Below are 27,108 nucleotides of genomic sequence, written 5' to 3'. Positions count from 1 at the left end.
CATCTAGTGGTTAATGGTCAGTCTAGATATGGGTGGATTCTAGTGGTTGAGTAGCTTTGAAACACCCACTGGCTTTGGGTTGGAGTTCCTGGCTTTGCTAGCCATAGGGTTCTTACTTCAGCTTTCTATGAAATATAAATGAAAAATCTGTCAAGGAGCATGCCATCCCAATGCGATGGCTGTTGCCAGGGGATGGAGATAGGAACTCCTGCACAGAGATTTCACTGCCTTAGCCCCCAAGATATCCATTATAAGGCAATATAGGTAATCTAAAGCTGTTTAAGAGTGAAACAAACAGTAGAAAGACAGGAAGAAAACATAGTGACAGTGTAGATAGAGAAACTTGGGGTGTCAACAAAAGTCAGAGATGGACAGAGAGAAGATAGGAGAGAGTGTTAGAGCATGGTGTAGAGGTGTTACATACACTGAGATTACTCCCTCTGGGTCGAGTTTTCCTTCGCTGCTACAGTAAGACAAGACAGAGAGGAGAAGAGAAACAAGAGGAAGGGAGAAACCACAGGATGTACAGACATCATGGGGAGAGAGAGAGAGACGAAAGGACAGACAGCAGGGGGAGACACAGAGAGAAAGAACACAAGTTAACAGCAGTTAGACCCAAACACTTTAATTTCAACATGTCCATTCTGGAGGAAAATGACTACACGGAGTTGACAGAACATAACAACCACAAGAGGAAGACGTGTTACAACAAAGTTTATTCCTACAAGTTCCACATGACTGAAAATACAGGTTTACAAGCTGGACACAACCTTAAAGCAGAACAAAACCAATCGATTTATCTGTTTCCCAAAAAAGATCTAATCAAGGAATGCCGTAAAAGATAACTGTCACTCTCAACCAAACTGTTATGCCTTTTTCACACCATCTGCAGAGACATTGGTTTTCCTGCATGCGTTCTACAGGGACACAAAGAAAACAATTCTCTATGTGCCCTGTTCACACCACAGCACTGCTATCACGTGCAGATTTTTTCTGCGCAGGAAACTGCAACATGTATGCAGTTTTCAGCGTGGAAAAAGAACATGACATCTACATTGTGGTGTGGACAGGGCAGAAGAGGAAGTGAAAAACGCACATGAAAACTGACATCAACATGCATGAAAACTCATCGAGACACGAATGAAGATTGATGTACATTCGTGTCTCTGCAAGTGAAATCTGCAAGTTTCTTTTATCAGTCTTTATGCACGGTATGGTGTAAATGAGGCCTTAAACCATCAAATGGCTGGTGTCATACCTGATCAGACGTGCGGCACCATGGCAATGACAGATTAAACTAAGGCTAAGATGGCAAGTTCCTTGGCTGTAAAGGATGTGGGAGTTTAGTTCTGCTTTAGGTAACACAAATGAAAGCAATGAAAAATTCTGTGTGGAATGGAAGATAGGTAAATAGTGACAAGCATTGGCTTAAAAAAATCAGAATAAAATGAAAACTGATACTTCAGAGTGCATGCTGGCTCAATGAATCATCCATAGGCTTCCTTTACCTCTCTGCCCTCATTTGCAATGGAATCTCACTCCTTTGGTTGAATACTTTTTAATATCCAACAAATAGAGTAAAACCCTCTATAATGGCTAATACAAGTGGGAGGAGCTGGGAAATCAGCTGAAGTTCTAGAGAGATAAACAAATTAAGTGAATGACTCAACCTATTTCCACAAACTGAAATGTTCAAGACGAGCAGGGATGCAAAATGGCATTATAATGACTGCAGTCAGTTATGAGCAGCTGAATTTTTGGAATGAATGATGAAATAACAACTGCTGTGAGTATTTGTAATACACAAGGACTGCGAAAACTACAGTAATTTTATTAAAAAAAAAGTGAACTCGAAGCAGGAACAGTAAAGCAATATAGACGCTTCTCCAAGTTCACCTGTCATCTACTGGAGCTCAGATCCTAGCTAAAAGTAGCTGATGTTTGAGGGTTTTGAAACTGCTGGGAATTAGCTTTTTTCAATTTGGTTACCTTTTGATTAAGTGGCCCCACATGACACATTTGTGGCTCTCCCACAAGACAAGAAGGGAGGAGTCTGGGGTGTCCCTGTCCATGAAACAAGTCAAAAGAAGTGCAGAAACTTTGGACAGAGGGGAACTCTCCTGTATGAGGGATGGGTTTAGTTTCCAGTATCACGCATTAGTGGAGAAGTCACCACAGCACACTTCAGTGACAGCAGTGGCATGGTCTGAGACCATCTGGGTCCTGATCTCAGAGCATCTGACAGCTGGTAAAAGGGACTGAGAGACTAGGAGATAGTTGATTCTAGAGGAGTTGTGGGCAATATTATTTTTTTAAATATTACAATAACAAGCCCCCATAGGCTCCTCTTCTTTGAGTGCCCTCATAGCCCTATGGGGAAACTCAAAGAAGAGGGGCCTAAAGCGCTAGCAGGGGCCCCCAGAAGTGGAGATTTGGGGCTGCTCTGTGCAATATCATTTTTTTAATAAAACAAGTAAATATTGCCCACAACTCCTACTCTAGAATAATCTATCCTGAGCAGAACTGTATGAATCTATTGACAGACACAATTCAGCCCCCCACTCTCTGCTCACAGGATTTGTTTGACAGCAGACGCCAGTGGCTCCCACTGCCCCAACAAAGCGTGTGAGAGCAGGGAGAGAAGGCTGACAGATCTGCACAGTGGTGGATCAATGTAGATCTCAGGTATGCGTTTTTGGGGTGCTAAAATGTTTTTAACCCAAATGCAGGGAATGCATTAAGGTAAAAATGTTTAATTTTAGATTCAAAGAAGATGCAGGGAAGGTGAATAAAGCATTCTAGGGAAAGCCGGACAGAGAAAGGGCCCCATTTATTGTATTCTTACTTAGATCTGGAGTAATTTTCGCACAAATGCTAAGCAAGTCTGATGCTGACTGGTGGCTGCAATTATTTTCCTATCTATTTTTAATACAAATCCTGGTGTTAGTGAACCAGGAGGAACCCATGTTTGTATCACCAATGATTGACAAGTTTGAACTTTTTGTCCTTTATCCTATTTGGACGTTTTGTCCTTATATCCTATTCATTCCAATAGCAAAGCAGGCTGGTGCCACATGGTATTTATGATACTGGTGATATCACCTGACATTCTGAATAATAGATGTACATCTTAGATAAAAGAAGGATTGTCCAGGGCCAAGGGTGTAGGAACTCAGCTACAGATCCAGCGAAACCTGGGCCTTTCACTGCAACTACTTTATTATTTATTATGCAAAGTGGACATGCTAAACTGCAGGAATCCACCACTGGACAATAAATCTAAGGATACGGTGATGCCTAGCATCCAACACCCGAGTAATAATTTTGCACTAAGATATCTGTAGCTACACCCCTGTCTGTGAGACTGCTTGTTAGTTTGAATAACAAGATTCCACCATATGTGGTTACCTTAAATGTATCTCTCCCTAAACCTTTAGCTTTTTATGTCCCCTGTTTTCCTCTAGCAGGTACCTGAAGACTACCAGCAGTCTGGAGTGGGTAATAAGTAGTATAAGTTAGAGGTTACAGTATAGAACAGCTGAAGAATGGTTCAAGTTTAGGACTTTGGTCACTTACTTACACTCGACTTAGGCTGGCATAAGCTAGTGCTTATATTATGTCTGAGTATATAAGTCTTCTGTAATCTAAATGGTTAGCACTTCCGCCTGGCAGTACTCGGGTCGTTGGTTCAAATCCCAGCCATGGCACCACCTGCCTGGAGTTTGCATGTTCTCCCTGTGCCTGCGTGGGTTTCCTCCGGGTACTCCGGTTTCCTCCCACACTCCAAAGACATGCTGGTAGGTTAATTGGATCCTGTCTAAATTGGCCCTAATATGTGTATGTATGAATGTAAGTTAGGGATCTTAGATTGTACACCCCTTAAGGGTTAGGGACTGATGTGAATGTACAATATATATGTAAAGCGCTGCATACATTTACGGCACTATAAAAGTACCTGAAATAAATAAATAAATAATCTGGCAGCACCAGCACCACACATACAACCCTTGCTCAAACCACCCTTAGGATATAAGGATCCTGGAGGGTACTCTGTATTGTTTGGTACAATAAAGCTCATTGGACGCTGGGATCATCAGTGTGGCCGTCTGCTTTCTTTGAGTGATGACAGGCTTAACAGTCAGCCCATGGACATTGAATTTCTTGTAATAAGGCACCAGTAAAAGCAGTTTGTTAGTACTAAAGATCTCTAAAATAGCTCGTAGGATTGTGTGTGACAGGTAAAGCTCTACAAAAACAGATCTGCATAGATTACTACAGCAGGGTAACATCTATACATAATTTTCACACACCTACTATTCCCTGTTTCATCTACTTAGGCCTCTTTTACACATGAACTTCCCTAGACGTTTGGCTCTCCTGGCAGTAGAAAAACGCTAAATGTGGCAAAAACGCATGTAAACACGGAACCGCATTTACCCACGATTAGAGCTTGGATGTTTATTGATTTGATTGGCCAGAGTATTTTCCATTGACATGAATAAACGCCCAAGCGCTAAACATGGCTTTTACTGAGTTGAGTTCATGGGCTTTGGCAAAAAGACAGCAAAAAGACGCCAAAAAATGCCTAAACTCACATTTGGGAGCAGCAGTGCACCTTATGGTGGTGCGCCAGTAACCAGCAAACTGTAGTCACCATTAGGTGTCTTCCTTTACACTTTGTACCTCTGTCAATAAAGGGCTTGTGTTAGGACTTAAGAAATAAAATAAAAATGGTTTACAAAGCTCAATAGTTCAAGCTTAAATGTATACACAGAACTAGATAAGTCAGTGGATTCACTTCTCCTCCATGGGAGTGATTCCTCCTTCTACATCGAGCAATTTTATTTTATTTTTTTCAACACGCTGGTTGAACGCAAAAAAAAAAATAATAATGTATGGACTGCCTAAGAGATTCCAGTGACAAGTGAGAGGAATCCCCTCACTTTGTAGATATTTCCTTTCACTTCCTGCTACAGCTCTGAGACAGAAAGCTAAGGGAAACCTCCATATTGGGAGGGAGAGCAGAAAATAAACTAACAGGTGTTACCATTCCCTACTGTATCCAAAACAAGAACAAAAAATGCCTCCTTAGAATGAACATCTCAATAATCCTAGCATTCATCTGGTTCCTACTGTTTTCCCTAATACTAGCTAAAGCACTGCTTCTTTCTAAGCCCACATAAGCTGTAACATGAATGTGAGCCTCCACAGTATCATGTGACAGGGTGTTGGAGATCAACCAGGAAGCATTGTGAAAAGCTTGCTGATGAAAAACTCAGATTATATATAAAATATATATTTTTTAGTTAACTTTAACTACTTACTGACTCATGTTTTTGTCATACCCAGGGGCGGACTGACAACCCATGGGGCCCCCGGGCAATAGGGGATCATGGGGCCCCTGTGTCCTTGCCCAAACTCAAAAAAGCCTATGAAAAAGGTACCAGGGGCATCTCATCGGGCCCCCTACTGACCCCGGGCCCTCGGGCAGTGCCCGAGTTTCCAAATGGTCAGTCCGCCCCTGGTCATACCAGAATGTTGCGTTGACTTGCATTCACACGCATTTTAGATGCCTTGCCTGGCATTTTTAAAAGGCTTAAACTCTGGGCACGAAAATTCATCAATCCACTTTTGTGCACCAAATGCCTTTGCAACCCCAGTTACTACCTTGCAAAAGTAGTGGTGACATCATCACACAGCTGTGCAGGGAGAAGAACCATGGGAAAGACCCAGAAGATCCACCCACTACAGGCAGAAAATTATAGGAGGGGGCAGAGACAAGACCAGTCACTATGCACGAGAAAAGAGAGCAGAAAAGACCAGTCTCTATTACTATAAATGGGAAAAAGTGAGCGGTTTCCCAGTAAGCCGCTGTACACTCAAGGCAACCAACAGAAATCCTTATTCGAATGAGAGATAAAATAGTGCAGCGCTAATAAAGGTAATTAAAAAGTCTAGATAAACGACAAATATTAACAACTGGACAATAGGATAAGAAACAGGTACATATAGATATGTTATGCCAAAATGGTGCAAATGATCACGTGAGATAGCTAATAAATATTCAGTGATATAACTTAGTATAAAATATAGATCTGTAAATATCCACAGAGGTAACTATAATAATGGAGAAAGAGTCCCACAACTTCAAACCGGTGCTTGTGTCTTGTATTAATATGAGAAATGCGCACTCACCGGACGTGCACTATTATTGTGCATTGTATAATATATCCTGGTGTCAATAAGTAGTCATCTGGGCCAAAAAGTGGAACAGGCTCCCTCTTAGGATGGTAAGGGTCCAGGGACTTTAGTGCTGATACTCCACGGATTTCCAGAGTTCCCCTTTAGGGATGGATGGGTGCAGCTCTCACAGGATTAAACAGGAGGCTCCCTCTCTGGATACACAGGGTACTGGGCGTCTAGAGGAAATGATACTCCCCCCATGGGGGCAGAAACAGAAGAATGCCCGTAGTGTAGTAGGATTAGGAAACAATTTATTGATTCAGTAAAAAGGATGCATCCAGGGAAGTAAAACATATTAAAATTGAGCAATTAGTCCTTTTCCTCAATTTTAATACGTTTTACTTCCCTGGATGCATCCTATTTATTTTACTGAATCAATAAATTGTTTCCTAATCCTACTACACTACGGGCATTCTTCTGTTTCTGCCCCCATGCGGGGAGTATCATTTCCTCTAGATGCCCAGTACCCTGTGTATCCAGAGAGGGAGCCTCCTGTTTAATCCTGTGAGAGCTGCACCCATCCATCCCTAAAGGGGAACTCTGGAAATCCATGGAGTATCAGCATTAAGTCCCTGGACCCTTACCATCCTAAGAGGGAGCCTGTTCCACGTTTTGGCCCATATGACTACTTATTGACACCAGGATATATTATACAATGCACAATAATAGTGCACGTCCGGTGAGTGCGCATTTCTCTTATTAATTCAAGACACAAGCACCGGTTTGAAGTTGTGGGACTCTTTCTCTCCATTATTATAGTTGCCTCTGCGGATATTTACAGATCTATATTTTATACTAAATTATATCACTGAATATTTATTAGCTATCTCACATGTGATCATTTGCACCATTTTGGCATAACATATCTATATGTACCTGTTTCTTATCCTATTGTCCAGTTGTTAATATTTATTGTTTATCTAGACTTTTTAATTACTTTTATTAGCGCTGCACTATTTTATCTCTCAGTCTCTATTACTGCTGCTGCACAAATGAAAAGCTTCATGGATTACTGGAAGAAATACACAAAACACACCAAGATTTAATCAAGAATACACATGCCAAAAGTTCAGGCGCACATGGCTCTATTGGAAGATCTTCATGTGCACTCGGGAGTATGAGACACTGCTTATTGGTGTTGAGTAATACCAGTACGCCTATTTCTGAATCTTCACAGCTGGGGTTCGGGTGCTGAGTTTGTGGGATTCCCCCCCCTTTTCCTCCCCTCCACCCCCATACTCTTTCTCTCCTGCACCTTTGCCTCTTTTCTCCTTTGTTCAGTTTCTGTGTATCCTCTACTTTACCCTAGAGTTGGGTGGGAGTCTGATCAGCAACTAGTCTACTCATGCTGACCATCAAGAAAAGACGGATATGCGTACCTCTTGTATTTAGACACTATTTTCTTATTCCTGAGTTCAGCTTTAATTGAATTACTTGGAATGCAAAATACAGGCATTTTGTATAATGTCCTGCAATGCATAGGTAGGAACAGGCCCTTCTGAAAGCAATATCCATTGTGAAGGAACCCTTGCTATTTTCTGATGCTGACCAAACCCCCATTGGTCCTCAGATGATCACAAGTCAAAGGTATTCCACTTTATTTACAAAATGAGAAAGGTCTGTTAGGTCTCCTTCACACGGCCGTTATCCGGTATTCACTGAGAATAGAAGAATTCACTGTGTATGCGACTAAACGGCTATGTGCGGGAGACCTTAACAGGCAGTCAACTAGCATCTCTTCAGTGCTTTATGAGAGACAGTAAAGTTACAAAAAAGTTTTATGACCAAGTAAAATGATAGTAACTTATCGATAATCTCATTTTTGCACGACTTCTTAAGAAGATGTACATGCAGCCATGGAATGCAATGCTTTTTATGTACATTAATGTGTTTGCAATGAATAGCGATTTTTATATGTTTATGGAAGGTTGTGATTTCAAAGCTTTGCCTTAATGTCAAATATGTTCAATGCAGCTCATGCAGGAGTGAACCAGAAGCTCCATCTATCCAGCATGTAAAACAGACTATAAATAATCACTATTATTCTGGATTGTATTTTTAATGCAGCATGTCTACAAATATACAAAAATGAGGAATCATGTGATATGCAGATACCAAAACTATCAACCTTTCATTATAACTAATAGCATTTCACAGTAGAACTCCAGTCAAACAGCTAAAACACAGTTACAATTATATGAACTTTTAATTTGCTATATTTGCAGTTTTATTTTCAGCCACTCTTGTGGTTTTCACTCAGCGTCAGATTATATATTTAGAGAGTGACCCGTAGCTCTAAACTTCTGCTTTTATTTCACAGTTTCCAGCCTGCTATCTAAACCCAAAATCAATATTATAATGTATTGCCGTCCTTAGATGCGATCCTATATTGCGGCATTACTTAGATGTGGTGGCTGCATACGTTTCCATTTTCAGGCTAAGAACACTTTTAGCAAGCACAGAGAAAATCTGTTGATCTTGCAGGAAATGCAGTGTCTTTGTCACTTACTGTGAGCTAAACTGAAAGCACAAACAATCCCACCACCCCTTATGTAAATGGAAATGAGAAGAGGAAGACATATTTGAAGTCCAGTCTGGATGACAGCTAAGACTCCCGCAATAGTTAGTTCACATACGTGCGGGACGGTTTTGACAGAATGATTTCAGCCCCCTCCGGTGCGACTTTGTTCAGCGGTTCAGGTGCGATTCAGGTGTGAATTGTCAAAGTGTATGACATTGAAAATCGAAACTTGAACAGCGCTCAAAATCGTACCAGACCCTTTTTGAAAACATGCTTGCAAGCACTTGGTGAAACAAAAGGAAACAAAAACAAATGCATCCACCACATTTAAATATTGGTAAGCTGCAATATAATAAATGTTTCTTTTTGGGTTTATATTGGCTGTAACTTCACTGGTTTTCCTTGCACTCTGTCTCACTTATAAACTTACTTAGGAGATTCCCTCTCTGCAGCTTGTTGGGGTGACAGCACAGTATGCAGTAGGCTCCGTCAAGGGGGGCGCGTACAGGGGTGGGCAGAGGGCTGCTGTCTCTTACCTGGCTCCCGATGATCCATCCAGGAAGCGCTGCTCCTTCCGTCACTCCGGCCACTCCCTCACTCCTGCCGCTCAGCTCCGCCTCCTCACCGGTGATTGGCCGCCAGAACTGTAGCTCAGGAAAGGTACACAGGCGTCCAATCACGGGCGAGGAGGCGGAGCCGAGCGGACCCGCGAAAATCGAGTGAGGGAAAAGCCGGTAAGTGTGCAGTGCAGAGGTGCTGCTGCAACCACATATGCTGGCTGCAGCAGCACCATACTGCAACAGGGGTCAGCAAGTGTCATTGGTGTCAGTGGGAGGAATAGTGCCGCATCATTGGTGTCACTGATACTAATGATGGGGCATTATTCCTCCCACTGACACCAACGATGGGGTACTATTCCTCCCACTGACACCAATGATGGGGCACTATTCCTCCCACTGATACTAATGATGGGGCATTATTCCTCCCACTGACACCAACGACGGGGCACTATTCCTCCCAGTGATACCAATGATGGGGCACTATTCCTCCCACTGACACCAACGATGGGGCACTATTCCTCCCACTGACACCAATGATGGGGCACTATTCCTCCCACTGACACCAATGATGGGGCACTATTCCTCCCACTGATACTAATGATGGGGCACTATTCCTCCCACTGACACCAATGATGGGGCATTATTCCTCCCACTGACACCAATGATGGGGCACTATTCCTCCCACTGACACCAATGATGGGGCATTATTCCTCCCACTGACACCAATGATGGGGCACTATTCCTCCCACTGATACCAATGATGGGGCACTATTCCTCCCACTGACACCAATGATGGGGCACTATTCCTCCCACTGACACCAATTTTTTACATTGACTAGTAGGTGCCTCATTTACCACCCTCGGCTTATACTCGAGTCAATAGTTTTTCCCAGTTTTTTTGTGGTAAAATTAGGTACCTCGGCTTATATTCGGGTCGGCTTATACTCGAGTATATACGGTAATTAGAAAAGATAGTTTTAAAATACACTTAATGATTTTTTTATTGAATCAGTAACTTGAAAAGCATGATTGTTTTTTATATTTGCCTGGAGTTCCACTTACTGTTAGCATTCATATACAGTATAATGGCTAAATTGTCACCAGTACCCATCTCCCAATCTTGTACAATCAAGTCTTCCAAGTGATGCACACACATTTTTACAGAAAATTCACTTTTCGCCTTTCACGGGAATAGTAATTGGGCCAGTTGTTGGGCATTTTTAATACCCTGTATGGCAAAACTGCAAATCTTTATTTCCTCTTTCTACTTCTATACAAACATTTTATTGATGACATTGCCATTATCATAATATATCATCTGTACAGTTGCAAGAAAAAGTATGTGAACCCCTTGGGATTACGTGGAGTTTTGCATGAATTGGGCATAAAATGTGCTCTGAATGTCATCTAAGTCACAACAATAGAAGAACACAGTCTGCTGAACATAATACTACACAAACATTAGATGTTGCCATGGTTTAATTGCACATAACATGTAATATTCACAGTGCAGGGAGGAAAAAGTATGTGAACCTTTGGACTTAATAACCGGTTGACCCTCCTTTGGCAGCAATAACCTCAACCAAACATTTCCTGTAGTTGCAGATCAGACCTGCACAACGATCTGGAGTCGTTTTGGACCACTCCTCTTCACAAAACTGTTTCAGTGTAGCAATATTCTTGGGATGTCTGGTGTGAATCGCTCTCTTAAGGTCATGCCACAGCATTTCAATCGGGTTGAGGTCAGGACTCTGACTGGGCCACTCCAGAAGGCGTATTCTGTGCTGTTGCAGCCATTGTTTTGTTGAATTACTTGTATGCTTTGGGTCATTGTCCTGTTGCATCACCCATCCTCTGCGGAGCTTCAGTTGGCGGACAGATGGTCGTACGTTTTCCTGCAAAATATCTTGATAAACTCTGGAATTCATTTTCCCATCAATGACAACAATCCGTCCAGGCCCTGAGGCAGCAAAGCAGCCCAAACCATGATGCTCCCTCCGCCATGTTTTACAGTGGGGATGAGGTTTTGATGTTGGTGTGCTGTGCCTTTTTTTCTCCACACATAGTGTTGTGTGTTCTTCCCAAACAACTCAATCTTGGTTTCATCTGTCCACAGTATATTTTGCCAGTAGTGCTGTGGAACATCCAGGTGCTCGTTTGCAAACTTCAAACATGCTGTAATATTCTTTTTGGACAGCAATGGCTTCCTCCGTGGTGTCCTCCCATGTACTCCATTCTTGTTTAATGTTTTCCTTATTGTAGATGTGTCAACAAAAATGTTAGCATGTGCCAGAGATTTCTGTAGGTCTTTAGCTGACACTCTGGGATTCTTCTTTACCTCATGCAGCATTCTGCGCTGTGCTCTTGCAGTCATTTTTACAGGATGACCACGCCTAGGGAGAGTAGCAACAGTGCTAAACTTTCTCCATTTGTAAACAGTCTGTCTTACCGTGGACACATGAACATCAAGGCTTTTGGAGATACTTTTGTAACCCTTTCCAGCTTCATGCAAGTCAACAATTCTCGATCGTAGGTCTTCTGAGAGCTCTTTTCTGTGAGGCATGGTTCACATCAGACAGTGCTTCTTGAAACCAGTAAACCCAAAACAGGTGTGTGTTTTTTAAGGGCAGGACAGCTGTCAGCAACACATCCAATATCATCACACTGATTGGAGTCAAGGTTGGCTCACAACTGGCTCCAATTAGCTCTGGGAGAAGTCATTAAGCTAGGGCCTCACATACTTTTTCCTCCCTGCACTGTGAATGTTTACATGTTATGTGCAATTAAACCATGGCAACATCTATTGTTTGTGTAGTATTATGTTTAGCAGACTGTGTTCTTCTATTGTTGTGACTTAGATGATGTTCAGAGCACATTTTATGCCCAATTCATGCAAAACTCCACGTAATCCCAAGGGGTTCACATACTTTTTCTTGCAACTGTATGCTGTACAATACCATTATTTCCCATAAATAATATTATTGTACAACCTGCAAGTCCCAGATACATATAAGCAACAGAGCATAACTAAAGGTTACAGCATAACTAAGACAAACTTTTTTGTTTAGATTTGGATAGTAGATTTGAGTAGTGAAAGGTTAAAACCTTTGTTTTTATTGCTGTCTGTGTCCCTGTTAGTGAAATTCATTTGTAATGATGACCATTGTCACCAGGTATGAAACTGAGAGTAAATCCAAATTTCTGAGATGCCACCAGAGCAAGAGTACAGGGGTAATCTTTCAAAGAGAACACTTGTTCCTGTGACATTAAGAATGGATTGCCCTCGGATTGGAAACATATCATCTCATTTTCTGTTGAGTCTACATGACAGGAAGTGAAGCAAAATTTCCCTAATGAGACACAGATGACAAAAAAGAAAAAAACAGAACCCTCCCTTAATCTATCCAAAATGCAGAAAAGTTTTGGCTTTATATACACTCACTGGTCACTTTATTAGGTACACCTGTTCAGTTGCTTGGTAACACAAATTACTAATCAGCCAATCAAGTGGCAGCAACTCAATGCATTTAGACATGTAGACATGATGAAGATGACTTGCATCAGAATAGGGAAGAAAGGGGATTTATGTGACTTTGAACGTGTCGTGGTTGTTGGTACCAGATGGGCTGGTCTGAGTATTTCAAAAACTGCTGATCTACTGGTATTTTCACACACAACCATCTCTGGGGTTTACAGAAAATTGTCAGAGAAAGAGAAAATATCCAGTGAGCGGCAGTTGTGTGGACGAAAATGCCTTGTTGATGTCAGAGGAGAATGGGCATTCCATTTCAGCTGAAATATTCAGATGGTGGGGTCAGAATTTGACGTAAACAACATGAAAGCATGGATCCATCCTGCCTTGTATCAACAGTTCAGGCTGGTGGGGGTGGTGTAATGGTATGGGGGGATATTTTCTTGGCACTAGCAAGGCGTACCTAATAAAGTGGCTAGTGAATGTATATGTTAATGTGAGCCATACACTTGGGGTTCAGGCACGCTGTTGTGCAGTAAAACAGTTCAATGTATTGCACATAGTATGGTGCATTGTAGCATCATTCATTGTGCACATCTTGGCACATCTTGGCACCACAGCACAACACACTTGCATTGTAGTGCACCGCTGCAAACAAAATAATGGTCTGCCGTAATGCAGCACATCTTATTGCATGTTATCGCAACACACAGGGTATGATTTACTAAAGTCCAACTCCAATAAAACGAAAACTCTTCCCTTGTACTGGGGCTGTGCCCACACTGCAAGGACAAACTGCTTGTTTCTGTCTATGGATGGTAAAAGAATTTTACTTGCCTGAGCCTTTGCTCTCCTGGCAGATGGCACCCACCATACTCCAGAGTGGACTGCTTCTCAACGTCCTCACTTCCAATGCAGGGCCATGGACCCAGCATCAGTCTTGATGACATCAGAGGACCTTAGACCACTGGAGTGCAGGTAGGAAAAGACTGCAGGAACCAGTCTTAAGGTAAATTAAAAATGTTTTTCCAAATCCCCTAGACATAAACAAGCAGTTAACCTCGGCACAGCCCCACTTCAAGGGAGGATTTTTAGTTTTCCTGGAGTTCACTAGGCTGTTCCCTTAACAAAGTACATTTTTACTTTGCAGGGGAATATTTCCCTGCACATGACTGGATCATTTTTTGAAACGTTAATCTGCCCACATTCACTAAGCTAAGTGAAAGTTCTCTTTTGTTAAGTAAACAGCTGAAACCCCTTTGGTGAATAACTCCATAGAGTGAATGAGACCTCAAAGATACAGTAATTTGATGTAATGATCATTTAGTTAAAATATTGTATTTTTCAGAAGTCTATTACAATAATAAACTGCATCGAGTGTTTATATGTTTTTTGTTTTGTTTAAAATATATATCAGGACTGTTTTCATTAAGCTTAGCTATCATTTTTACTATGTTAGTTTGACCATGAAACAATCATTAGTAAGGGCTTTTGTAAAGTGGCTGTTTCATGGTGAACAAGACCTTAGAACCAGGAGGAAGTACTTACCTGGTTGTCAGCAGGTAGTCGTGGCATTGAAGCAGCTCTGCCATGCCCTTCTATCACAAGATATTGCTCACTGTCTGAGTAACCATCTCGACCCATCTCTGTCATCTCCACCAGCTGTGAACAAACACAGTTATTTTTATAAAACAAGATTTAAAAAAAAAAAATAGGGCCAGGACGTGGGGGGGAATCAGGTGCCCTGGGTGCAGTGTTGTCATGTAAGGAGGGGGGCACTGCAAGTGCTGCCCCCCCCCCCCCAAGCTTGCCTGCCCCTTCTGCAGCGCTGCACCAGCTACCCTTTACCCTGCCACCCACAGCCTGCAGTCCTTGCTGGCAGAGAACAGGAATTTATATGAAGACACTTGTGCCTGCACAACATGTGACCATGCATACCCACCCACAACTGCCCGCATCTTTAGAAGGACAACAGTGTGTTTGTTGATGGGGGCTGCATTTTGGTAAATGTGAGGGGGAGGGGGGCTGCATTGATTGCATCTGTGAGGAGGAGTGGCTACAATGTTTGAGGAAGGGCTACACCAGCAATGGGCAAACTACGGCCCGCGGGCCGTATACGGCCCGGCGGACCTTTTAATCCGGCCCGCGGAGCGTGATACATTGGCTGTCAGGATGTGTGTAGGCGGGGCAGCGTGACGAACGTGAGGGGAGCTAGGCTCCTCTCACAGTCCGCCCTGAAGACCGGAACGGCGCGGGAACACGGCGAGAGGAACGCGCGGAGCAAAGGTAAGTGAATTGACACAGGGGGGACTTGGCTTACTACTTGGGGGGGAATAGTACTATAGGGGATGAATTAATATGGGGAATGAATTACTATAGGGGGGATGAATTACTATAGGGGGGATGAATTACTATATGGGGGATGAATTACTATAGGGGTGATGAATTACTATATGGGGGATGAATTACTATAGGGGATGAATTACTATATGGGGGATGAATTACTATATGGGGGATGAATTACTATGGGGGGTGAATTACTATATGGGGGGTGAATTACTATATGGGGGATGAATTACTATGGGGGATGAATTAATATATGGGGGATTAATTACTATGCTTACTATGGGGGAATATTACTATACTTACTATGGATGACACATACACATCATTCATCTACTCTTGGTCCGGCCCCCGGGTCCAATATATGAACCCATTGCGGCCCTCAAGTCAAAAAGTTTGCCCACCCCTGGGCTACACTGTATATATGTGTGAGGGGGATGCAGAATCACCAACATTTTTTCTTTATTATTTTTTTTATTATTATTATTATGATATTCTGTATTTATTTAGCACTGAAATATTACAAAGCATTAGACCTTGCCCTTTAGAAACCTGGGCACTTTCATATAGTCTCACACACTCTAGGGAAATTTTATTTAGAAGACAATCATATTTTGTACTGATGGAGGAAACCAAAGCATCGGGTGTAAAACCAAGCAAAGAGGGTCACAGATCTGGAACATGCTTGATAAAAATGAGTGTCTTAGGGGCTTATAACTCCTTATAGCTATACATGTTCTAGATTGGTGACACAGAACGCATTAGAACCATTGCATCAGTATGTCAATCAGGTACAAACATAAGCATTTTTGGAAGTAATGGCCAACAATGCTGCCCTCCCTGCTTTTCCCTTGACAGGTTTAAAGCGGAGTTCCAGTCTCCTAGCCAACATTGTATTAATAGCATTGCAGGGATCATTGTAATTCCTCATAAGCAGAAGGGATAATGTTGCCCATGTACACATTGTAACTGCTTACAAACTGCTTATTTTTCTTTTGTCCCCCTCAATTCTGGCTGGGGCCATGCAGGATTTGGGCAGCTGAAGCCGGCCTGGCTTCATTTCCTGGATTTCGTGCAGCTGGCTACCCAGCATGCACCCTGGGATCTCGCGCATGAGCAGTAATGACACTGCAAGGCGCACTTTGTGTACCCGCATTACATGCACAAAAACTCCTGGGATCGATGACGTAGATATTCCAAGATTCAACGGGCAAGGCTGATGACACAATTGCCTAGGCGGCCCCAACCTGAAGTTGCGCTGAACATTACTAAAGAAGGTACTTTCTGCAGGAAATTTCGATATTTCAGTATCCATATCTTGATTCACTAGCGGTGTACATTATAATGTGGGTAATTCCTAAAAATTACTGGAAATTTGCTTTAAGTTCAGTAGTAAAAAATGAGATCTTGCGAGAAATCCTGTTCAGAAATTACAAGAATTTATTATTTTCTCTCTTACAGTTGTGACCAAAATTATTCAACCCCCAATGCTGTAAAGGGGTTTAGGGACTATAGTGTACATTTGGAATTGTATTCAGAATCAAATCCTACAAGGACGTTGTAACTACCCAAATGCAACTAAAATGACATCAATTGTTTATGTAATACAGTAGTAAATGGTTCTTATGTGGTTTCTTCATTGCCACAATTATTCAACCCCTTAAAGACTACCACTCTGAAGAACAGAGGTTCATACAGGTGCTTTCCATCAGGTATTGAAAACACCTGTGGATGTCACCGAGCAGCAATCAAGCATAATAAGCACCAATTAGGCAGCTTTAAAATGACTGTGATACTCAGCTCCTTCTAGACATTTACTGGTGTGGTTACAAACATGGTGAAGGCAAGAGAATGGTCCAGGAAGACAAGAGAAGAGGTGATTTCTCTTCACAGGAAGGGCAATGGCTATAAGAAGATTGCAAAGATGTTAAACATACCAAGAGACACCTTAGGAAGCATCATTCGCAAATTCAAGGCAAAGGGCACTGTTGAAACGCTACCTGGTCGTGGCAGAAAGAAGATGCTGACTTCGACTGCTGTGCGCTACCTGAAGCGTAGAGTGGAGAGAAGTCCCCGTGTGACTGCTGAGGAACTGAGAAAAGATTTGTCAGATGTGGGTACAGAAGTTTCAGCCCAGACAATAAGACGCACACTGCGTAATGAAGGCCTCCGTGCCAGAACTCCCAGGCGTACCCCCTTGCTGTCTCCAAAGAATAAGAAGAGTCGACTGCAGTATGCCAAAAGCCATGTGGACAAACCACAAAAGTTGTGGGATAGTGTTCTGTGGACTGATGAAACAAAATTAGAACTGTTTGGGCCCATGGATCAACGCTATGTTTGGAGGAGGAAGAACAAGGCCTATGATGAAAAGAACACCTTGCCTACTGTGAAGCATGGTGGAGGGTCAATCATGCTTTGGGGCTGTTTTGCTTCTGCAGGTACAGGGAAGCTTCAGCGTGTGCAAGGTACCATGAATTCTCTTCAGTACCAGGAGATATTGGATGGAAACGTGATGCAGTCCGTCACACACCTGAGGCTTGGGAGACGTTGGACCTTTCAACAGGACAATGATCCCAAGCATACCTCCAAGTCCACTAGAGCATGGTTGCAGAGGAAAGGCTGGAACATTTTGGAGTGGCCATCGCAGTCACCAGACTTAAATCCGATTGAGAACCTCTGGTGGGACTTAAAGAAAGCAGTTGCAGTGCGCAAGCCTAAGAATGTGACTGAACTGGAGGCCTTTGCCCATGAAGAATGGGCGAAGATACCCGTAGATCGCTGCAAGACACTTGTGTCAAGCTATGCTTCACGTTTAAAAGCTGTTATAACTGTAAAAGGATGCTGTACTAAGTACTAAGATTGAATGTCACTTGGGGGTTGAATAAAACTGATAATGCTGTGAGCACAGAAAAGACATTTGTGGTTATTTCATTATAACTGTTATGTTATATTTGTCTGACCTACAAGTGCCTCTTTAATGTAAATGTAAGCAAGATGACTGAATGATCAAAAGCAATGTCAAACTGGCCAAAACACTCAATTTCAGTGGGGGTTGAATAATTTTGGTCACAACTGTATATCAAAAGCTGTAACCCAAAAACAAAAGTGTATTATACTAATTCTTAGATGTGATGGCTGGGTTTACAAACACTTTCAGCTCTCCATGTATAGGGTAGACCAGTCTTTTTTCCAGTCAGATCAGGTGATATGTATGTGGTGGCAGACTAAAGCAAAGGTTGCAAATCGGCCTATTTTTCATCCGAACAAATAATCTGACAATTTTCGCACTGTTAGTGGGTTAATTGGTCGGCCGATTTTTGTTTTTTTTGCACAATTTTTTATCGGTCATGTTGGAAAATTTGTGTCCGATTTTGACGATCGGACGATTTTCCAGCAATGATGGGCAAATCGGCCGATCGTTTTACCGATAAAAAATCTGCGCATGAGCCATGACCTGCAATGTTGCCAGCATTCTTTTTACTGTAAAGGCACACACACACATGTATATGTATATATATATATATATATAGTTTCTGAAAGTCCAAAATTAAATTGTATTCCTAGAAAAGGTAATGAGGTTCTATAAAGGTTCTTTAAAATTTTCTATTTTCCAAGTAAAGATAGGTTTATAGGAGTAGAAAAAAAAACTGTTGTTTCAGGAAGAAGAAGGAGAAGGAGAAAAAGTCTTGCGGTTGTATTTGTATTTGTATCCAAATAAAAACAATGTATTTGTATTGCTGTCACATTGTATGGTGTGTTCCCGTCTCTGTCAAAATGGTTTCTTGTCCCATTCTTTCGTGAGCATTAGTGGCAGCATTGGCACCGACCGATTTTTCGTTTATCAGCCAACAATTCGGCCGATAAACGGCCCGTCTATGGCCTGCATAACACCTTCCAATCAACCAGATTTGTAGAGAACCTTTCCTGACAAATATTGTTTACTCAAAAGACAGCACAGGTAGTCCCCTCCACCCCCCCTCCCCATCCATATAAATAGATCTTATTTATGGAGCACTCCGCGGGGCACAAGAAATTTCTGGCCTGAGGGCAGTTTAATCGTCCTTGCAAGTTTGAGTTCTCTGTAAAGTATAAGGCAACTTTACCTGGGAATCTGGCCAGCTGTTGGTATTTTCTTGTTCTCTGGCCCTTTCTGGACTCCATGTTCCTGTCTTTTGGAACATCTGCTGTGCTCTTTGTGTCATCCAAGACTGACTCTCCTTCATTCCACCCTCAGGGATATTCCTGGAACACCATGAAAATATAGGCTACATTATTCGTCAAAAGAAAATACATAACTTCGATGTAGGGATGCTTTTTATTGGTTTGTACAGACAGTTCTTTCAGACCAATGTCACATATTGGAGACAATTCTTCTTATACAGTTTATAATAATAAGCAACAAGGATAAGCTAGAGATAACACTCACATGTCTCCTCCTGGCTCCCTCTGAGAAGACATTAGAGGGTTTAGTCCCATTGGTCCATCTTGTGTGGGTGATGGAGGTTCCATCCTTTGAAACATGAGTGGAGTTCGGTTCTGGAAAAGATAGAATTTGACTGACATCACTGTTTTCATGAATCTAGAACTGGGAGTGATTGTGCACTAGCCCTGGAGCACCAAGTACTGTGGTAAACACAGAGCTAGATGCACTGGCGTCACCTGATTGTCAGTGATTAACATCATCATTTTTATTTCACATAATAGACCACATTAAATTATTAGTTAAATGCCAGTATGAACTGCCCCTGTGACTCATTTCATTTCATTTCCAGTTGTTATTTTGCAGTTCTGTTCCTTTGCACATTCTGATAAACGTGGCAGTGCTACTACTGCTAGGTGTTTGCACCATTATGTTTGGATTAAAGTGTCACTAAACCCAACAGAGAAATAAAAATCAAATTTAATACCATCATCTATTGTCACTTTTGTATCTTCTAATAGCATCTTAAAGCACATCCCAAAATCTGGATTTGAAATCTGTCACTCTCCTTCTTCAGTTATGAGGGTGGCTATGTTTTGGTCTACATGGTCTTACTGTATGTGGAAACATAGCCACCCTTCTATGCTCACTCCAAGATTGACTACAATATGACTTGCCACTGCAGCCGGCGCCCGAACATTCTAGCACAGGAAACCTCCGCTTTATATAATCCAATTCTTAGAATGGGGATGCATGCAAAGTACAATAGGCAGGCACATTGGTTCATGGGATTTGTAGTTTGTAGGAGCAGTAAAGCAAGCACACAGGTGCCGCAAACATCTAGTGCATTATCCAAGGTTTTCATCCTTTTTGGTGCTTTTGTAGGAGCAATGCACGTGACAGCAATATACTGTATGTGCACTGCTTGTAAACAAAGTGAAATGAAGAAAGCCTCTATTGGCAGCATATGGCGAGAGGAAGGGAGATAATGACACTTTCAAGTGTAAACTTGTGTGCAGATACAAATATACTGGGAATGTGTAGGGCATTATGCTGGCTTAGAAAGGTATTATTGAATGGAAGGTTTAGTAACACTTTATTGAAGGTGCAGAGAGTTTACAGGATGGTTGGCAAGCATGATCCAACTTTTCTCAGGAATAGGTCTTGGCTGCTAGGTTCATAAACATTTTATCAGCTAGAAATATAGGGGAAGAGGAGAGGCAGCTGGCAGACATTTGCCACTTATCCCAGGAAGGAACAAAACAGGTTTTCTAACCTATCTAAATGCCTTAGCCATAGACCTGAGATTGTGCTGGACTAGATGACTGCTCATGAATAGCTTTAGAACTTGTTATGTATGTTAACCGCTAGCTGGGTATACACTAGTAGAATTTCGACTGACCTTTTTCATTGTGAGTATATTGTAAGAACATTTATTTGTTTGTTTTTCTAATCATTATTAGGGTCAATTTGACATTCATTTTTGATTGCAGTGACAAGAAAATTAAATGAAGCAGAATGGCAATTTATTCGTGAGTGTACGAATTTCTAACAGTATACAGTGGTGAAAATAATTATTTGATCCCCTGCAGATTTTGTAAGTTTGCCCACTTACAAAGAAATTAAGGGTCTAAAATTTTTATCATATGTGTATTTAAATGATAGAGACAGAATATCAACCAAAAATCCAGATAAAACACATGAGACAAATGTTATAAATTGAGTTGCAGTTCAGTGAGTAAAATAAGTATTTGATCCCCTACCAACCAACAGTAATTCTGGCTCCCACAGACTGGCTATGTGCTCATGTGGTACTACACAGGTCAGTCCTGTAAATTTTGGAAGGTGCTCCTAATGACAACTCATTATGTGTATAAAAATCCCTGTCCACAGAATCTCTTTTTTCCATTCAAACCTCACCATCATGGGCAAGACCAAAGAGCTGTCAAAGGATGTCAGGGACAAGATTGTAGACCTGCACAAGGCTGGAATGGGCTACAAGACCATTAGAAAGAAGCTTGGTGAGAAGGAGACAACTGTTGGAGTGATTATTTGCAAATGAAAGAAATACAAAATAACCATTGATCGCCCTCGGTCTGGAGCTCCGTGCAAGATTTCGCCTCATGGAGTAAGGATGATCATGAGAAAAGTGTAGGGATCAGCCCAGAACTGCAGGGGAGGAGCTTTTGAATGATCTCAAGGCAGTTGGGACCACAGTCACCAAACAAACCACTGGTAACACAATATGCCGCCATGGATTGAAATCCTGCAGTGACCGTAAGGTACCCCTCCTCAAGAAGGCACATGTACAGGTCCATCTGAAGTTTGCCAATAAACATCTAAATGACTCAGAGAAAGTTTGGGAGAAAGTTCTGTGGTTAGATGAGACCAAAAGTGTGCATTAACTCGACTCGACATGTTTGAAGGAAGAAAAATGCTGACTATGACCCTAAGAACAGCATCCCTACAGTCAAGTACAGAGGTGGAAACATTATGCTTTGGGGCTGTTTCTCTGCTAAAGGTAGAGGCCGACTTTGCTGCATTGAGGGGCCAATGGACGGGGCCATGTATTGTAAAATCTTGGATGGGGACCTTCTTCCCTCAGCCAGAGCACTGCAGATGGGTCGTGGACAGGCCTTCCAGAATGACAATGACCCAAAACATACTGCCAAGGCAACAAAGAAGTGGCTCAAGAAGAAGCACATTAAGGTCATGGCCTAGCCAGTCTCCAGACCTTAATCCTATAGAAAATTTATGGAGGGAGCTGAAACTGAGTTGCCGAGCAACAGTCAAGAAACCTTAAGGATTTAGAGAAGATCTCTAAAGAAGAGTGGACCAAAATCCCTCCTGAGATGTGTGCAAACCTGGTAACCAACTTCAAGAAACGGTTTACCTCTGTGCTTGCCAACAAGGGTTTCTCCACCAAGTACTAAGTCATGTTTTGCTTGGGGATCAAATACTTATTTTACTCACTGACCTGCAACTCAATTTATAACATTTGTATCATGGGGTTTTTCTGGATTTTTGGTTGATATTCTGTCTCTATCATTTAAAATACACCTATGATAAAAATTATAGACCCTTCATTTCCTTGTAAGTGGGCAAATTTACAAAATCTGCACGGGATTAAATAGTTATTTTCTCCACTGTGTGTGGTTTTTGTTCAGTAAAGTCCATTCCATTCAAACAAAATCTTCAACAACTTCCGAATGACACTCCAAAGTTCTGAGAATTTTCATACAAATTTTCATTAAAATTTCTAGTAGTATATACCTAGCTTAAGACTCTAGTGAGGCTTAGGCATAAGGGTTGAAAGGGAAATATAGTTTTTTGTTCTGTTTATAAAGCTATTATAGAAAGCCTCTCCAATAAGTCTGGTGAAAATCTACAAAAATCAATTTGGAGACAGATTTAGGCCTGGTTCGTCCTAGCGCAAATTCAGATGTGAATTGAAAATCACATTATTCTCCATGGTGCCCGTTCACATCAAAAACAGCACAGTGGTTTTTTTTTTTTTTGGGAAAAGGGTTCTGTGCTACTTTGGTGTGGTTGCAGTGCTATTGGCCCCATAGACTTCAATGTCCATGCATTTTTGATGTGTTTTTGATGCTGTTTTTGCAGGTTGTTGGGGATCTGACACTCGCTGACTTCCTAACAACCAATGAGATGAGTTATCGGTTGTTAGGAAGCCAGCATACTCTGGTGTCCTCACAACCAATGACTCATCCCTGCATCAGCCAGAGATTCCTTGGATGACAGCAGCATGTACACAAAGGAGGCTGTCAGTGAAAATTAAAAAAAAAAAAATAATAGGGGTCCCCTCACAACCTACCCTTCAAACATGGTATGGATTATAAGGAAGCTGACACCAAAAGAACAAACAAATGGCTTGGGTCCCCTCCCCCAATTTAAACTTGACCCTTATTTGAGCATACCCTTACTCATTCACATGGGGGGAAGCTGGGATCTGGGCCTCTTATAGTTAAAGGAGGCTTCCAGATTCTGATAAGGCCCCCACTGGCAGACCCCCACAACCACTGGGCCAGGGTTGTGGGGAAGAGGCTCTTGTCCTTATCAACATGGGGACAAGGCGCAGATGAGATTGCTTTGTAAACATGTCTCTGGTAAGATATTTATGATTGAGTTACCTGTTCCTCCTGCAATGCCTGTAGCCGTTTTGCTTTGCTTTGTCTGTAATACTCCATAATCATCATGGCAGCGTAAATCTTCCCAACGGTTAGGTCAGTAGCTGACAAAACAGAATGAATAACACACTGACAGGAAGAAGTACAATTGACCAAAGCATGCATAGATGATCATTCTTGAACTTGAAAATGATTACAGTGTGCCTGACTACAAAAATGGGCATCCATATTGTACATTTGTGCCTTAGACGAAACCTGTCAAGGGGGAAATGTGTAGACTGCTACAGCTTACGTCTCCTTCTATAAATGTTTGGCTTCAAGTCATGCTTATGCTTTGCTTTAATACTTTCTGAATCTCTGGGGTTGATCTTATAGGCAAAATATAGGCAAATATGCTATGCACTTTGTAAGGGAACTTTCCCTTTGCAAGGGAATGATGTGAAATTTCACTTTGCAAAAAATACCCAATCAAGTGCAAATAAATGGGGAAAAAAACAGGATAATTGTTTTCATAGTAGGCGTATTTTAGCTAAATGCTTTGTTTCCACTGGTATAAAATACATTCACAGAATTCTTGAGTATCTTTAAGAGAATTCCATCTGATTCAGCAGGCAAACCCACATTTATTGATCATTTCAGAAGGTAAGTATGGCTACTTCTTTTTATAGCATTGGAGGATTATTAAACTCATCAATTCTGGGAACGGCTTTATCGCTTTCCTTACATTTATGTGGTGTCACCAGCAAATCGAGTGTTTTCTGGGACAAATTGGGCCAAATGGCCATCATTTCTTTTCTGAGCTCATTGTCCATCTGCTGCTTGTCAGCACCACCTGAAAAACACACAGATAAAATGATATTACTTACATATAATTTCACTGTTTAGTAAGTTGAAATTACTACTGTAAAAGAAATGCAATGTAAGTTAAATTTTCTGACATGAATCTAATTCCGTTCCTTCCGTTTCTGAGACATGTTCTCACTTTGACTGCCTATGCTCCCCCTTATAAAGTAAAGAGGTTTTCCATAATTCAAAAAAAACAGGAAACTTTAAGGGCCTATTCACACTTATCTTTTTTGATTTAGCAAATTCCTTGCACTTTGCTGCAGATTCCAATTTTTCCGTTGTGGCTGGTTTACATCTATGCGTTGCAGTTTAATGTGAAAGAGGGAAACTCTACGTTCCCATTCACACCTATACATCTAGGACACAATGCATGCTCTGTGCAGCCTAATCTTTAGTGGCCTTGTGGACAGGCAGTGGTCTACCCACCCTCAGGCAGACCATAGATGATGTGATTTTCTTTCCTGCAGCCGCAGGAAGTGGTCCCTGCCGGGAGAACACATTATAGCCACTGGCAATAATCGCATGTTAAAATCCAACATGCTGGTTGTACCCAAATCGATCAATGGATTGATTTAGGTACAATCAGCCTGCCCATTAATGGTTTGAATCTCAGCTGGTTCTTGCTAAACTGTCTGAGATTCGAACAATCTATGACCGGCTTCAGACCCCACTGAATGTGAAACAAAATGCAAGGTCTTTTCTAGTGGCTGATATACCTGATCCATAGGATGTCTCATATGCGCATTTGACCTTTAATTGTGAGGTTTTAAGCAGTATTTAGGATTGGTTGATTTAGTACATTATCAGCATACACTGTGCAATTGTTAGCTTTGCTTTTCCATTGTTTTTGCGCTGTTTATACTGTTTCATTATTAAAAGGTAAAGTGCAGCGCTTTCTATTAGATATTTCTGTATGCTATGTATTTATGCATTTCCACGAGTGTATCATTCCCCTTAGGTCTATTCTGCTAAAGTGTTGATATATCTATGTATATAAAAAGTGCAGCGCTAGTCGCGACCCCCCTCTGAAGACGTGCCTGAGCACGATACGCGCAAGGAGGAGCCACGCCACGCCGTGACGTCACGCCGCCAGAGCAACCTACAGCTCTGGCGGCCATCTTATTGCACCAGACGGTTAGTTCTTAAACAGATAACTGTCTGTAACTATTCCTATGTTTTTTACCTGATGCATCACAATAAATATTCTTTTTAAAATCACTACACTATGGGAGTATCCTGGTCATCCCCTGGGGGAGTACTTTAGTCCACAGACACACTACCAGGATGAATTGCAGTTACCCAACCTAATCAGAGGAATACCAGGAGCTAATAGGGGGACCCCTAGTGGAAGAGGACCACCAGCCTCATACCCTACTGAGGGAGGACCACCCACCATCAGATGACATCTGGATTATATTTACACAAAAGCGCATTTATTATGCGCGTCCGGTGAGTGCGCATTGCTTCATCACTATAACACGGAAACCAGGATTTCTAAGTCACCTGAGCACCTATATCGTTATATGGAATTGCAGAACTATTCTCTTGTACCTTGAACTCATTCATATATATATATATACATATTTATTTGCATTTACCTTTATTTTTCATTGGTTTTATTAACAAGCGCTGCACTTTTTATATACATTGCTACTTCTTAGGGTGTTATTGGTACCTTATTTGTGCTTAGCAGCTTGTTATCTTATTACTGAGGTGCTTGTACCACTTGCTGTATATGTTGATATATCTAGCCCAAGATCACTTATATAATTTTTTAAAATGTGAAACAAAAGCAGCAACTCATAGTTACAATTTCATATGTTGACTGGCTAAATGCAAATGCTTTAATGAAAAAGCCAGTTGTTTCTGTGGCTCAACAGATTGAACTTGAACTGCACATAGAGCTGAGTAAGTCAAACAAGTGAATCTCCTCCCTTTCTTCATGATCTGTAGGGCTCCATATGGAATTTCAGTTAGATGGTGGAGTCTGAAAGTAAAGCCATTATGCTTTGTGTCCTAGATTTGCCCTAAATGTAATATTTATTTGTGTATTAAAGATATTATATAAATATTAAAAATATAAAATATCTATTAAAAGACATATTTAATTTAAAGCAACTACATTTAACCCAAACCAATATTGTTTTGCATAATAAACCAGATCAGGGGAACGTATATCTATAATATACGAATAGTGATGGGGGTCAGCATGTTACGTTTCTAACTAGATTTAAGACATCTGTGAACCTTGGCCAATATTCCATGACCACACTTCTATGCAGAATTTCTCTCCCAGAATTTCCTTCAAAGTGAGGTGTTTGCTAAACAGGACTTAAAGAGAAGAGATTCATGAAAGTGAATTTACATTTCTGTGAAAAGTCCACTAAAATTGTGAAATGCATTGGAGTCTATGGGGAAAGTTAAATAAAGATGCAATTGGCTTAATGTGACTCTAGAGCAGCAATGGGCAAACTACGGCCCGCGGGCCGTATACGGCTCGGCGGACCTTTTAATCCGGCCCGCAGAGCTAGGCTCCCGCTAGGCTCCTCTCACAGTCC

The 27,108-nt window shown here is 41.6% G+C and overlaps 1 protein-coding gene across 3 annotated transcripts in view; it reads right to left on the bottom strand.

The window, feature by feature from the left end:
• CACNA1A (calcium voltage-gated channel subunit alpha1 A) overlaps positions 1 to 27,108 on the bottom strand; it is a 289,262-nt gene that overhangs the window by 38,927 nt on the left and 223,227 nt on the right. For 2 of the 3 annotated variants that reach the window (XM_089652658.1, XM_089652660.1), the window contains exons 38-43: positions 24,429 to 24,536; positions 23,708 to 23,808; positions 19,566 to 19,675; positions 19,243 to 19,381; positions 14,345 to 14,458; positions 425 to 463 (exon numbers count right to left, since the gene is read on the bottom strand). In XM_089652658.1, the coding sequence (XP_089508784.1) occupies positions 425 to 463; positions 14,345 to 14,458; positions 19,243 to 19,381; positions 19,566 to 19,675; positions 23,708 to 23,808; positions 24,429 to 24,536 (611 nt within the window). The remainder of the gene's footprint in view (positions 1 to 424; positions 464 to 14,344; positions 14,459 to 19,242; positions 19,382 to 19,565; positions 19,676 to 23,707; positions 23,809 to 24,428; positions 24,537 to 27,108) is intronic. The other variant, XM_089652659.1, reaches the window with a different exon arrangement.

The sequence above is a fragment of the Staurois parvus genome, unplaced genomic scaffold, assembly GCF_062004578.1.
Source record: "Staurois parvus isolate SC_StPar_1 unplaced genomic scaffold, SC_StPar_1.0 ptg000689l, whole genome shotgun sequence".
NCBI classification, from domain to species: Eukaryota; Metazoa; Chordata; class Amphibia; order Anura; family Ranidae; genus Staurois; species Staurois parvus.
Note: the sequence above shows the minus strand (reverse complement) of the source record. Positions and strands in the feature narration are given on the sequence as shown.